This window comes from Lissotriton vulgaris, chromosome 2_1 (assembly GCF_964263255.1).
Source record: "Lissotriton vulgaris chromosome 2_1, aLisVul1.2, whole genome shotgun sequence".
Classification (NCBI taxonomy): Eukaryota; Metazoa; Chordata; class Amphibia; order Caudata; family Salamandridae; genus Lissotriton; species Lissotriton vulgaris.
This window is the reverse complement of record NC_141687.1, coordinates 582,899,783-582,914,998: the sequence shown is the minus strand read 5'-3', so window position 1 is coordinate 582,914,998 and position 15,216 is coordinate 582,899,783. Positions and strand designations below refer to the sequence as shown.

The following is a 15,216-nucleotide window of genomic DNA, read 5'->3' as shown; positions in this document are numbered from 1 at the left end:
AGGAGCGTCTAGGAACATCCAGAACAAATCTGGCCGCGGCATTCTGGACAACCTGCAAGCGCTGCAGGAGGGTCTTATTTAGCCCCGCATACAGCGCATTGCAGTAGTCCAGGCGTGAGCCGATGAGCGCGACCGCTATTTGCTTTCTGGACTGCACAGAAAGATATTTCCTGATCCTTCGCAGGGTGTGGATAAGGCCCCAACAGGTGGAGATGGTCCTACTCACCTGTCTACCCATATCCAGGGCAGGATCTATCATCACCCCAAGATTTTTTGCAGATGTAGTGGGGGAAGGGCACACACCTAGCGAGTCAGGCCACCAACTGGAGGACCAGATATTTTCGTTCCCACCAAACACCATCACCTCAGTCTTCTCCCCATTCAGTTTGAGGGAGTTCTGAATCATCCAGTGACCAACCGCCTCCATACAAGATCTAAATTTGGAGACGGTCTGCACATCTGAATGGGAGAGAGAGACGAGTATTTGGGTGTCGTCAGCATAGGATACTACCTCCATCCCGAAAGTTCTTATTAGTCTGGCCAGTGGGGTCACATAGATGTTGAATAGGGTCGGGCTAAGAGCCGACCCTTGTGGGACCCCACATAGCACAGGCCGGGATGGAGATAGAAACTCACCCATCTTGACTCTTTGTTCCCTCCCAGTCAGGAAGGAAGTCAGGAGATCTAGAGCTGCGCCCTTCACCCCCACATCCCCCAGACGAGATGAAAGAACTGAGGGAGAGAGGGTATCAAAGGCCGCAGTTAGGTCTAACAGGACCAGGAGGGTAGTCTGGCCTCTGTCCACTGTCGTGCGGATGTTATCGAGCACGACAGTGAGGGCCGACTCGGTGCTATGTTCCCTCCTGAATCCATGCTGAGAAGAGTCAAGACAGCCCGAGCTTTCTACAAAAGCGGCGAGATGCTTATTTAGATGAGCCTCAAGCATCTTCGCAGGGGCGGGAAGCAGCGAAATTGGCCGGAAGTTTTTCAGGACTTCCGGATCAAGGGAGGCCTTCTTTAGCAGAGGTTTTACTACTGCTTTCTTCCATTCCAAGGGGAAGACACCATCTCTTATTGCTAGATTCATAATTTCTAGCAGTGGTGGTAAGAAGGACTCCTTGCACTGCTTGATGATTTTCAGAGGGCAAGTATCCAAAGGGGAACCGGATTTGATCTTATTAAGCAGGACTTCAAGATCCTGCGGTTCTAGTGGTGGAAAGGAGTCCAGAGTGCTTAGAGGAGGAGCATCAAAGATGGGCGGATTCGACTGAGGCAGGGCATTAGAAACACTGATGCCAGCTCTTTGTTTCTCGAGAGCAAGATGGATTTCCAAAATTTTTGTATGGAAGAATAGGGCAATCCTATCACATAAGTCCTGCGAAGGGATAACAGGGTCAGGGGTTTGTAAATTGACTAACGCGTCGACAATTTTGAAAAGCTCCTTCGGGGAGGAGAGCGAGGTGGTCAGGGTTACAAAGTAATCTTGTTTAGCCTGCACAATCTCAGCCTTGTATTTCCTGACAAGGAGTTTGTGGGCTTCTTTATTCTTAAAGTCCCAGCTAGAATGCCAGAGCCTCTCCTTCCTCCTCACTTCTTGCCTGAGGAGCCTGAGGGAGTCGGAAAACCACGGAGCAGAGGGTCTCTTCCTTGCTCGACGTCGGGTCTGTATGGGAGCTAGCTCATTCATAGCTTCGGTCACAACCTGTTCAAAATGATCAACTGCGGTATGTACATTGTCCATACCCGTGATTGAAAAGCTAGCAGCCCAAGGCGCAAAGGAATGGCTGCTGATGTCCCTAAGGTTTCTAGCCGTAACCATTGCATGATTCCCTTTTTTACTTCCATCCCTCATGAGGAATTCCAGATGGAATGGAACTGCGAGATGGTCGGACCAGGATAAATGCACCGGATCCTTAGTGATAATACGATGGTCATTCGAAAAGATGCCATCTAACGTATGACCTGCCCGATGAGTCGCCCCACTGACTCGCTGCATAAGCCCACAGGAAGCCATAGCCTCAATGAGTCCTGAGGTGTCAGAGGCATCCTGTCGTTCTAAGTGATAGTTAAAATCACCTAGGATGGAGAGATTTTCTCGACCAAAATATGGTTCCAAGGCCTGAAGAAATTTAAAAGTAAAATCAGTCCGTGGGCCTGGCGGTCGATATATTAGGATTCCATGGAAAAAAGGGCACTGTGCTTCCTTTATGGTGAAATAAAGGGCTTGGAAACAGTCCGGGAAATCAGAAATAGGTATAGTGTGACATTGAAGGTGGTCTTTATAAAGAATCGCTATACCACCTCCCACTCGACCTTGTCTGTCCAGTCTAGTCAGGCAGTACCCTTCAGGGACCGCTTCGATTAGATCAGGACCAGATGAATCTTTGGCCCAAGTTTCAGTGATGAACACTAGGGTTGGTTTTCTATCTAAAACCATTTCCCCATCTAACCCCTCCACCCTGACTGACGCCCCCTAGAGCTGGGATTTGTGCTGTTACTGGAGGGGGGCACGCCTCTGCACAGGAGCTGCATTGACTGTCTGTGCAGAATGGAGAAGCAATGTCGAATGTGTTACTTTGACATAATATGCATTTGCGGTGATTAATTCCATTTTTTTCGTTTTTACCTCATTTTAATTGTAAAATAACTTTTGATTTTACTACATTCGAATAGGAAATTGACTGAGTGATCTCTGGATTCAGGTGTTAGTTATGTTGGTACTGCTAACCCTTCTAACACACCTGTAATAGCGCCCCATCCCCGTGCGCCGGGCGATGGATACACATTGAATGTCCTCCCCGCAGTCAGCTGCTGGGGGACCGCCTGCATTCTGCTCGCCGCGGTCCCTCGCCGGAGGGGGCTGCTCGGACCTGGCAGTATGTATATTAAAGTCATCTAATGGAGATGGATGTTATAGAGGCCTGATGAACGCATACTAAACAGCAGGGGGTCGGCCCACAGGGGACTCCCTCATTGTGTATGCGTAGGAGCGCCGCCCGCTGGGGACAGAGAGAGCTGCCGGGACACGAGCATTCACATTTCGCCTTTACTGAAGGCGACTACCGTGACCTGGGTAGGTATGCATGCTAAACGCACGTACTGGCTGCGTATGGATAAGAAACCCGGGCAGTGAAGAGGGGGAGGGGCCGAGGCCTGACTATATATGCATACTAAACTAAATTCACTCACTAGAGGGGGCAGGTGCCTGCCTGCCTGCGTGCATGTTAAACCCACTTAGTGTGGGTGGCTGTTGGGGGCTTACTGTGTGCATACTAAGCTGGCTTACTGGGGGATTGATTATAGATGCACCCTAAATGTAATAGAGGGGGGAAGCTGTACTACTTTGACTAGTTACTGGAGGCAGAGTTATGTTTTGCGGTGTTTGCACCCTCAGGGTTGTCTATGGATGATCATTCTGGTGCCTGACGCGAGGTTAGGGGTGCTGGGACATGGGAGCATCTGCACACAGAGCTCTTTGACTGGAGGGTGGGGGTGCTCTCCTTTCACCGAGCTCATGGGCCCTTAGATTAGGGGTGCTGTCCCTTCACAGATTCACTAGCCCACCTATAAGAGCTGGTGCCCAATCGCAGAAGGAACTAGCCCTTAGATAAAAAGAAGGGGTCTGCCCCAAGACACACTGGAGCTGTCAGTGGCATGAGCTTCTGCATCACACTCCACATCCTTTACAACGTTATAGGTATGGACCGGGGCCACAAAGATATACGAGTTGTGGTCTTGGTTCTCAGTCGTCTACTACGAGGGCCTTGTGATGTAAGTAGTGCTTCAAAGTTACCAAGGCATGGCAAGCCGGGGACTGCTTAGAGTTCTTCTAAACACTTATGTTATCGTACTGCTTGGGGAATGCCGTAAAATATCTTTCGCACCCATCGCACCTCTTGGCTACACTAGGACCTGTGCGAAGAACTACAGACTTCTGCAAAGTACCTATCTTTGTCGTTGGCAATCTGTTGTTGGTCACACCGAGAAATACACTTGCTGGAGAGTTTGCAGATTCAAGATTCAGCTTTCAAAGTGCATGCAGGGGTTAAATGGAAAATAAAGAGATGGGGCCCAAAATATGTGACCCAGGATATCTCCTCTATCACTGGTGGAATGGTGGACTAGCCAAGAAGGAGCCTTCCAGTCAAGCTATTTTGATTAATTCCAATGAGAGAGAAGGGTCCCAGAATTTCAGGGTACTGTTCAACCTTTGTTGTTGGGCTCTCCAAGGGGGTGAAGCCATATGTTTGGTAGGAAAGAATTCCATGAACTCTACAGAGATTCAGAATATTAGTTAGACCTGGCTTTTTCAGTGGGTTTATCCCCAGACTTTTTGGCCTCCTGTTTCTGACCTGTTTGTCCAAGGGCTTGGTGTAGAGCTTGCCTCCTGTCTCGAAGTCTCATGGACACAAAGATTTCATTTTCTGTCCTCTTGCATCTGGAACTGCTGTTTCAGCTGCCACAGAGGGGAATTGAAACACCGACACTAGGCAAGCGACGCTGCAACCTGTAATAAAGCCGTGGGCACCGCTCATAAAGTGCACAACACACCATCCTGACTTGCATCGCAGCCCCGACGCCTGGTGACGCCACACTGAATCGACTGCAATGCAGTTGCCAAGGCCGCTGTCTGAGCCAAGGGCACAGCTTGTGACGCTAATGACGCACCGCCCGAGTCACACCACAGCCCCAACTTCCCCGACGCCTGTGCTGCATCCTCAGGGAGCCGATACCTGATGTGGGTGAGTTTATGAATTCATCGACTCTGCACCGTCATAAGGAACCAATGCCTCGGGCCACCTTGACATCACCTCCCCGGCAACATTAAGGAACCCATGCCTCGCCTCCCCTGCATCGCAGTAAGGAACCGACTCCTCACCTCCCCTGTGGTTGTAAGGAACCAACGCCACCCAGCACCAACGTAGCATCACTTCCCTGATGCCATGCACCGTCTTTATTTTCATTGTTTGCCAAGGTACTGTTCTTTGGGGTCTGTGTGACTCCTGCCCAGATGCCGTGCACCTCGTGGTCTGCACCGTACTTTGGGATTTTCATCTGTCACAATGTCGTAATAGCTCCAGGTGGAGTTATTTGTTGCTATAAGCATGATTTTTTTGAAGAACCTATTTTGGTGGAATTTAAATATATGTTTTGTGGATTTTTGTCTTTTTGGTCTTGATTTGCTTAAAGATAACTTATTTTTTTCTAAACTGGTGTGGTGTCCATTTGTAGTGTTTTTCATGTATTACTGTATATGTGCAAAAATGCTTTACACACTGCCTCTGAGATAAGCTTGTCTGCTCGTTCCAAGCTTCTAAAAGGGTGAGCAGGGGTTTTCTAAGGGCGTAACTCCCTCAACCTGACTAGAAGCTAGGGTCTCTACTTGGACAAAAGTATATACCATTGCCAACTAGAGACCCTATTTATAACAGTTTCGAAGGAAAAGAGCCTTGTGGAAAGCCGAGAGAGGGACACATTGTGTCCTCCTCACTAGCAGTGATTCAATAATCCTTCCAATGGTGAGGGATCAGAAGACGATGAGCCAGAGCCAAGAGAAGCTCTCGTAGGTGTGATTCCTTCTGTTAAGGTCCCTTTTAACAGAATGGCTTTGGGCCTTCCCTCTATTATGGGTTGATCTGGCTTGCTCTTCCAAGGCAGCCTCCTTACTAGCGGCCTCATTTTATCTTTGTCCTCTGGGATGTGCACGGAACACTGGAGTCAGCTGTGACAGTACAACACGATTGGTACACCTGACCATAAGGCCCAGTGGCGGCCCATTCATATCATACTCTTGTTTCTTTTACCTATGTCTTACTTGTGGTCATTTTCAAATTCTTGTCCACCTTAAGCCAGTGGATGGGTTTGCTGTTAGAAACACCACTCCACGATTATCATCCACTCAATGGCGGGCTTCCTTTCCATTCAGGAACGGCAGAGAAGCTCCCTCCATGCATGGTGGACTGATTGGATCATGGATCAGTGGATAACCTTGGATTTAGAGTAACTATACCTCAATGAGCAGCACCAGTCGTATACCAAGAGCAGGCAGTACACAGCTAAAAAGCAGATCCCTTTATGCTTGGGGGCCGATTCCATTAAACGAAGCATGAGAGAGCTGCTGTAAGTGCTTGGTCTGTGGTGGAGATGTTGTTTCTTTCCTCTTCCATAAAACAACACCTCTAGAACCCTATATTAAGGGGAAATGGTGCATTAGTCCTAAGCCTGCTTTGAGCTTGGTACTTTGCAAGATCTCCTGCTGGCTGCAGACTGAGCAATCTCAATGCTCCTGTTATTGGAGGGAATGAATTAGAAATGAAAAGTGAACTAGAGAGATTTGCTGTTGGGGTCTACCAAACTCTTAGTGCCTTCTGTTGCAACTAAGATGGTTCCATAAAGGTCCTCTGTTTTCGTTTAGGCTTTCTCAGAAAACTGGCTGGTGTGTTGCGGCGGCAGTGGGAGAGGATGTCCATTTGGAATTGTGTAAAAAGGTTTTGTGAAATGCAGGTTCAGGGGGAATGGTAATGACTGGTAATGGGAAGACTTCATGCTACTAAAAGCCAAAAATGTTTTGACATGGAGCCTACATTTGAACTTTACACTCCATCTGATAGGAACAGATTATGCAGGCAGACAGGGGTGCACAAGTCTTAGAAAGGGAGTGTGGTACAGCTTTGAAAAATGTGTTGTAAAAGATTTCCAGTCATAGGATGGCTGTAAAGCAAAGAAAGTTTACCCACTCAACCTCTTCCACTTCCACGGCCCACTCAAACACTTTTCAGAGGCCACAGGTTTCGATGGTACATCCTAAACGGTCCTATGCAACGGCAGCCTTAAGAACCTGGAACAGGGCCATTTGAGAAGAGAATGTCCCAGTCAGTCATCCATTTTAACTGCAGCTAGCCAAGCCATCTTCAGATCTAGTGACCCAAGGCTAGTGTAGTGGTAGTGACTAAGGAACTACTCCAACTGCAGATAGAAGGAGAGAGGACTCCGGAATCCATTACATGAGTACTTTGCTTGCTTTCAGCTGTGACTGCTCTCTTCCCTGACCTATTTTGGAAAGTACTTTGAAACATTTCAGTGAGATCTACAGTGAACTGCTCACGTGCCTTGAGAGATTGTTTCGTCCGTACCACCTGAAGCACCAGGTGGGTTGATGCATGAGGCATTTGTTGATCCCACATTGTCTTGATTCTGCTGAGGTGAAATGCTTCCTGTTTTGACACAAGCTTGCCTGCTAGCCACCAGAGATGTATAGACCATATAGACTGGTATTTATGTAGCTAAAATGTAGCTGGGGAGCAATAGAGTGCGGCACATAGCAATATGGTAGCCACCAATACTAGATGGGTACAAGGGAAGGAGTGGACTAATACTCTATACAAAAGCAGGCTAGATTGGGGTGGGAGGGATTCCTATTGAAACAACTGAGACTTGTGGAGTAAAAAAGGATCCTTATCAAGGCCCAAAGAGACGCTCATTGAATCGTTCTGTATTTACCTATTATCCGAAGAACACGAGGAGGGTGCAGCTAGAAGCCTAGAGTCATTCAGATGGAGAGGGCTGGGCTCTTGGCCTTTTTTTCTTTGCATTGTTTTTTACTTTGTATCTTGAAATGTCCAGATTCATTGTTGTCTCGTTGGTCACCTAAATTGCTTGTTTTAACAAGATAGTTATGATAGTGTTCTGATTTGTTGCTGATTGAGGAGACCTTGATGATGATGATGCAGTCCGGGAAAGGGGGGGGGGGGGCTGGGACATGAGATCTGGTAACATTTCCTCAATTATTTAATGTGCTTCAGGAGAAACACACTAAATAATATGCCCCTAGTGCCACTTTACCATGGCACACGTAGGGCGGGGACCCTGCTTGGGGCTCCCAAAGTACCCTTTTGCCTGCCTTTTCATTGGGGCCAGAACACCATGAAAAGGCAGTCAGAAACAGACATCATAATCCCTATGGGGGTGCCTGTGCAGGGATACGATTCCGACCGCTGCCCCGTTGGGATCTTGCACCCTGTCACAGGTGGTGGTATTTCCCCCAACCTCTGCGGTCCGACTGCCTGCATTGAAATACAGAGGAGGACCAATGGAATGTCTGTCGGGCAGACAGTCACCAACAGCTTTTCGGGGGCGGTCCATCAGACATTGTAATGAGGCCCATAGTGTTGCTGTCATCTAGATCCTTCGGCAATTGCTCTAAATTCTGAATCAGTGAGACAGGGTTTTATTGACATTTCAACACTTAAATAAAGCAACGTCGGTAGTCTGTACTCCTTCTACTACTCCTCCTTTGTAACCAGAGAAAAATCTTTGATATCTTTTGTTACCTAACTCTCTTAAGACATCCCTGTTCCCCTTCTGCTAATGCATACTAAATATCATGCATTGTTATCTCACCGCATACGGATCACTGGCACCTACAGACCCTTTAGGGCGGTAGAGCTCTCCATAAAACTCAGTATGCAATGGCATCAAGGTAGGCCTGTCGCCATCTTGGGTATTCATGTTATTGCACCCCTTCTACCATCTTCTGAGGAATCAAATGGTGTCTGGAGCAGAAAGGTTAGGGGGTAAAAGAGTCTGTCTTGCATACGATGCGGAGCGCACACATTTCCCTCATTGCCAATCAATGGCTGAGTGGTGAGATTGAAGGGTAGGAAGTTGCCCACGAAGCCCATGTCACAATTCTTTACATGCTCCTCACTTATACGACCCTTTAATGCTGAGTCGGGGAACCTCCCTTTATAGAGGAGTGACAGGGGAATTTTACTCTTGGGTCTAGGGAAGGCGCTCATGCTGACGGGCGATGGTGTTATGGAGGGAAGAGGATATGCTTGTGGCCTTTCGGCTTCTTTCTAATCCTGTGTTTCCCATAGAGAATGTCAGCATCAGCCATACTGTGTTTGACATGGGACCACAAACACTCTGATATTCGAAAAAGGTTCCTTTGCAATATATTCTCTGACTAGATAGTTTGAATCTGTAAGCTATTTCAGGAACCCTTTAACAGGTGATTCCCTATTTGTAAATGACAATATTAATTCCTGGTTAACATAACATCTATGGAAGAATTATAGATTATATGTCAGCAAGAACTCTCTTATTACTGATCTCTGTGTCACACGTGCTTCTCTCTCAACTAATGATAGTGATCTGCCTGGATACACCAATATGAGACTTAAAACATCCTGCAAGCTGTACCTTTCGATCCCGAAGAGCCTTGGCCTGGGCATTAGCTCAGCCACCTCTCTGCCTTGATGCCAGGCCACTGTTGCATGCATTGTCCAGCTGAAAGTTTCTTCCATGTAGCTTGGCTCCTTTAACTACTTTTTTGACCCTCGTGGAAACACTTTTAGGAGGCTGTCATGTTGAATTACATACATTGCTGTATTTTTACCAAGAGTGTAGGTTGTACATTTAACTCAGTATGTCAGTCCGAAAGGCTGATGTCTTTTCCTAGAGTTGCGTTAAAAAACCAAGGACGAGACTCGTCTCTGAAAGGAACACTTGGCAGAGTTTGAGCTGTGCTTCACTAGGCCCTAACGTGGCTTTCTATCAGAGAGTAAAACAAGGCACCTTGTTAATGAGGGATGAAAAGGGAGACATGGCAATCTGGTTGCAGAACACAAAGCTTTGTCCTTTACTGGCTAACCCTCACTTTGGGGACAGGGGAGCAGTTCCATCCTAGCTGAAGCCAGTCCTGGGGCAGGTGGAATGAGACTAGCACTGGAGAAGTGTGGCTCAATGGTTAGAGCGGCAGATCCTGATTCAGAGGTCTGGCCCGGGACCAGGGCTCAATTCCCGCCTCGGTGGGTCTTGGGCTCAATTTCCTCGGACCTGATAATTCTCACCTCGGTGCCTATTCTAATCATGGGTCCCACTCTGCAACTCTGCCCCAACACCTTGGGTGTGCCCAGGAGTGGGCATTTCACAGGGAAAAGCCAGGGAGGGTTCCACAGCTGTATGTGTTACAGCGCCAGGACACCCCAGTTGGGGTATTAGCGTGCTTTACAATTACAAATTACATTACATTTCATTACACTGCAGCTTGAGCTGCTGTCCTGTTCTTGATGATGCTGGTCCTGGGGTAACAAGAGACTCTTGCGGGTGCAGCAAATCTTTGAACCCAGTTTTTATGGGGCTAGTACTGAGGTATAAGGTGCTGTCCCATATTACGTTCAGCTTGTTCCGGGATAGGAGGCACTCTCCCATCTTACAAATGTCTGACCCTCAATCCCAATGCTGTTGGCTGGATTAATGTGGTCCAGAGACTTCTTGGACGAAGTTGGCCTTGAAGAGTTGCTTTTCTGTACGTAGACTGAAGGTCAGGTGTAAGCAGATTTAGTGGCATGACTGATTGATAGTGGGGACTAGTTGTGAAATGGCTAGTCACTTATGGAATGGTATCATATGGCTTAGATGCCAAGAGGTCTGGTAGTGGAAGGCCTAATATTTGATTTTTTTGGTGCCTGAAGGCCTGATCACTGAGGGCAGTTTGGAAAATTTCATAAAGGAAAAAGTCATGGCTGCTGAAGTGCTTTGGCTGAAGGGCTACTGGTTGAAGGCTTTTGCCGGAAGGCCTGGTGGGCTAAGTCCTGGAATGATGGTCTGTCTGCTATGATCTGAGCACTTGGGAGTTCAGCCTCTTGCTATGGATCATATTTCAACTACCTGTCTGCCTTGCATCAAGAGAAAAAGTCATATCGGCTACTGCACGCTTATACCTGATGATGTTAACAATAGTAAAAGTTAAACGTTGGACACAATAAGCCCTTCTTTCTCCATCCCATCTTAGTTTTGCTATATCTTGGTAGCCACTCGCTTTTTAATGATTAGAATGCTAGTGCACACTGCCACATTCAGGGGTCTGTCATAACCTGTGGAAAGGGGAAGCACAGTCCCTGTGACCACAGCAATCCTTTGGAGGACCTAGAATGCCTCAACTTGATAGGCAGAGAATGACTCTGGCAGGTGGAACTTAGAAGATGCACACCTCACTCACTTCCCAAGAAGAAAAGGGAGGCATCAGAAGCCGGAAGAAGGCTTTCCTTAGGAGGCTGGGTCAGTGGACAATGAAGAACAAATTTAAAAAATGCACCCACCAACTACAAGGAGGCAGGAGCAAGATACAATGGGAGGCCCTCAGGGAACCATGAAGACTCCCCTGAGCAGATGGGTTTCGTAGCCAAAGAAAACCCAAGTTACATTCTGCTTTGGCCATTTGCAGGCATGAGCAAAATACAACAAGAGGGCCTCTGAGAAGTTCCTCTGAGCAGGCAGGAGCAGATGATCAACAAGGAGGCCATAATCTCAGAAGCCTAAAAAAGACCCAGCTTCCATTGAGATGTACGGTGAATGGCTGCAATGAAGAGAGAGTGACCAATGGCAGATGTCCCTCCCACTAGGCCTAGGGTAGGAAGTGGCCGATGGGTATTGTACAGTCCAGAACATTCAACTCACACCACATTTAAATGAAGAATGAATGACAATAACACGAGATGCTACGTGGTTGAATGCCTTGTGGGGCATGAAGTCCAAACTTTATCTGTGCAACCAAGACTACAAGTACTAATAGGCATTATCTTTCATCCCTGAGTCTTTGAAGCCCTCATTAATCCACACACCTTGAAAAATCCCCCCCCTCCTTCCACAACACTTACTTGATGGTTTTCTTTTCACTTCGGCCCCCGCGGCTGGAATCCGGGGTCCCCACTGTCTCCAGGGAGTTCTTATACCGTTTACCCTACAAGTGATAAAAGAACGAACCATAAGAATTACATTTTTTAAAAGGTGTAGTTTGTAGTGACTGATAACCTAGAGTTGGGTGGGAGAGAATTAAAGAATCATGTCTTTAAAGAACACTACATCACAATGCATTAACTGGCCACAACTCAGTTTTCTCTCCTATTAGTTGCCTTTGACCGTGTACAATGCTCCACTGCCTTCTGGCTAGGTTCGCGCTACAAAAATGCCACATACATACATACATACAGAGATAGTGAGGCGTGAAGGCAAGGAGGTTTAAACAACTGCCTGTTCCTTTGCAAGTGCATTTTGACTTTCTCAGGTATCCATGTTCAACCTGCAGTTTTCTTCCCCTGATCACTGTGCGTGGAACAGGTGCACAAGTTTCACCTCATCTGACTGCATGTCTGATGTTGGACAAACTGCACAGCTGGCAAAGTGTTTGTAACCCTCATTTGGATGGACCTGCCATCAGCCTCCTCCTGTCACAGTCGAAATGATTCATCCTTTCAAATGCGTTTAACAGGAAAATTGCCATTGGTCAGTGGGTTGATTATCATGACTCAGACAGGCTGAGAGCTTTGAAGGAAAACTGAGCACATGTTCCCTCCATCGTGGAGTCACTGTGCGTCGGCATTAATGGATCCGAGTGTGTGCAGCAACGAGACAGGTACTCTGTTGGAAGTGGGGATGATTATGCATATACAGAGACGAATTGCATGGGAACCTATGAAGTACAATCCAGTAGGATTCCCTTTTTCCTTCGACTAAGACAAAAGAAGTCCCCATCAAGATGCAATGTTTGGTCACCTCGCTCTCATTTCTTACTGTGAGGCAGACAGTGCCTTAAACTTTCTAGTTTTTATGGCATGCCTGTGATAGACTTAATGCTTTTAGGAGGAACAGCTAATGCAACTGAAACTTGTTGGAGACTCAATTTCTTTTAAACTCTGTGGGCCTGGCGCTATAAATTATAGCATGTTTTTCCTTTAAAGTGTTCCATATAGGATTGGGATCCCATAATTTTAGTCATTCCAGCCATAGAGAATAGTATCTTTTGTAGGACGGACTCAGATTCTTTTGTGCTGCATTAGAGCCGCCTCGACTGAACATCTACAATAAAATCAATTCATAATGTTAAGATCACAAAATTTTGGTTAGGATGCACGGATGATAAGAACTGGGGTAGAAATGTTGCTGGCAGGCTTTGTGACATAGGCCAGTCTTGATGTATGCAGTTACTGGGGCAGCCACATTGCCCTCAATAGCCCAGAGGCAAACGGGTTCGAATGAATGTAACATTGGCTCATCTTTGGTGGCTTGGTCTGATTGGCAAATTAATTCTCATACAGCTGTAGGAAGGATCCTGGAAATGCTAGTAGACTATCTCCACCTATACACATGCAGATGATGTGGACGGCACTCAATGTGTGCCCGAAAGAAGTGGTCAGTTCAAAATGCAATGTGTTATACAGCAAATAGGTGAAACAGAGAAAGACACACACAACAACACATAGATAAAAAAACACACATGCCGGTGTCACACTGTGGGAAAAGCCCTGGGTAGAAACTAAACAGTACAACACCCACACTTGGATTCACACTCTCGGTCACAAACACACACACGCACAATTAAGGACACAACACATACATACAATAAACACACACACCTAGATTTACACACCAGACTATACTTACCACATCACAGAGCAGTAAGTGCACTCTATAATTATACTCCTCAAGTCATAAAGACCCTGGTCACCTACACAGACAAAGCTGTAAACTCACATGTTCAGGGCCACTGGGATTATGCAATAGAAGAGGGCAACATTATGCAGGAGGATTAACTAAATTATGCCGCAAAATATGCAACCTATACAGCATAATGCAGCATATGTTTTGATAGTATTGCTGAATGGTGACTATTTAACCTTTGCGAAGAGCCTTTTACTGCACAGCAAAATGTTTTGTAAAATTTGATCCGTTTATCCTAGAAACAATTTCTTTGTGTGAACATCTATCAGTTATGTAGCAGATAATGGATTATGTGGCAAATCCATAAATGTGTGGTAAATGCCACAATAGCATCATTTCTGTGGCACTGGCTATGCTAACCAGAAAAGTTAACCTCAGCACTGGACATTAGCTAAGCGCCGCGCAGAATACGTAAACTCGGCTATGAATCTAAGCACAAGGCAGTAAACTCCGACACTGAGCTATAAACCAAGTACTGGCTAGTTACTTCCCACTTATTTATAAACACCAGCAGCAGCGGGAACTTAGCACGTTCAGCTGTAAACTCAGACAGCGTGTATTACATTCACAAGTGGCTATAAACTCCAGTCTGTGCAGTGCATTTACTAACGGTTATAAACACTATTTATTCTGAGCAATACGTGTACAAACTGTTATAAACCTCCGCTCTTTGTAGTACATACAAACACTGTTATAAAATCCCGCTCCGTGCAATACATTTACACACTGCTAGAAAGTAATCCACAGCTCTTTGTAATACATTCAACCATGCCGTTACAAACTCCTGGTCTGTAAAATACATTTATACACTGCTAGAAAGTAATCCACAGCTCTTTGTAATACATTCAAACATGCTGTTACAAACTCCTGGTCTGTGCAATACATTTAAACACTGCTAGAAAGTAATCCACAGCTCTTTGTAATACATTCAACTATGCCGTTACAAACTCCTAGTCCGTGCAATACATTTACACACTGCTAGAAAGTAATCCACAGCTCTTTGTAATACATTCAAACATGCCGTTACAAACTCCTGGTTTGTGCAATACATTTACAATCTGCTAGAAAGTAATCCACAGCTCTTTGTAATACATTCAACCATGCCGTTACAAACTCCTGGTCTGTGCAATACATTTACACACTGCTAGAAAGTAATCCACAGCTCTTTGTAATACATTCAACCATGCCGTTACAAACTCCTGGTCTGTGCAATCCATTTACAATCTGCTAGAAGGTAATCCACAGCTCTTTGTAATACATTCAACCATGCCGTTACAAACTCCTGGTCTGTGCAATGCATTTACAATCTGCTAGAAAGTAATCCACAGCTCTTTGTAATACATTCAAACATGCCGGTACAAACTCCTGGTCTGTGCAATGCATTTACACACTGCTAGAAAGTAATCCACAGCTCTTTGTAATACATTCAACCATGCCGGTACAAACTCCTGGTCTGTGCAATGCATTTACACACTGCTAGAAAGTAATCCACAGCTCTTTGTAATACATTCAACCATGCCGTTACAAACTCCTGGTCTGTGCAATGCATTTACACACTGCTAGAAAGTAATCCACAGCTCTTTGTAATACATTCAACCATGCCGTTACAAACTCCTGGTCTGTGCAATGCATTTACACACTGCTAGAAAGTAATCCACAGCTCTTTGTAATACATTCAACCATGCCGTTACAAACTCCTGGTCTGTGCAATGC

At 46.1% G+C, this 15,216-nt stretch overlaps 1 protein-coding gene across 4 annotated transcripts in view; it reads right to left on the bottom strand.

Moving 5' to 3' along the window:
• SYT7 (synaptotagmin 7) overlaps positions 1–15,216 on the bottom strand; it is an 856,873-nt gene that overhangs the window by 367,938 nt on the left and 473,719 nt on the right. For all 4 annotated transcript variants that reach the window (XM_086955594.1, XM_086955595.1, XM_086955596.1 and 1 more), the window contains exon 3: positions 11,664–11,746. In XM_086955594.1, coding sequence (XP_086811720.1) covers positions 11,664–11,746 — 83 coding nt within the window. The remainder of the gene's footprint in view (positions 1–11,663; positions 11,747–15,216) is intronic.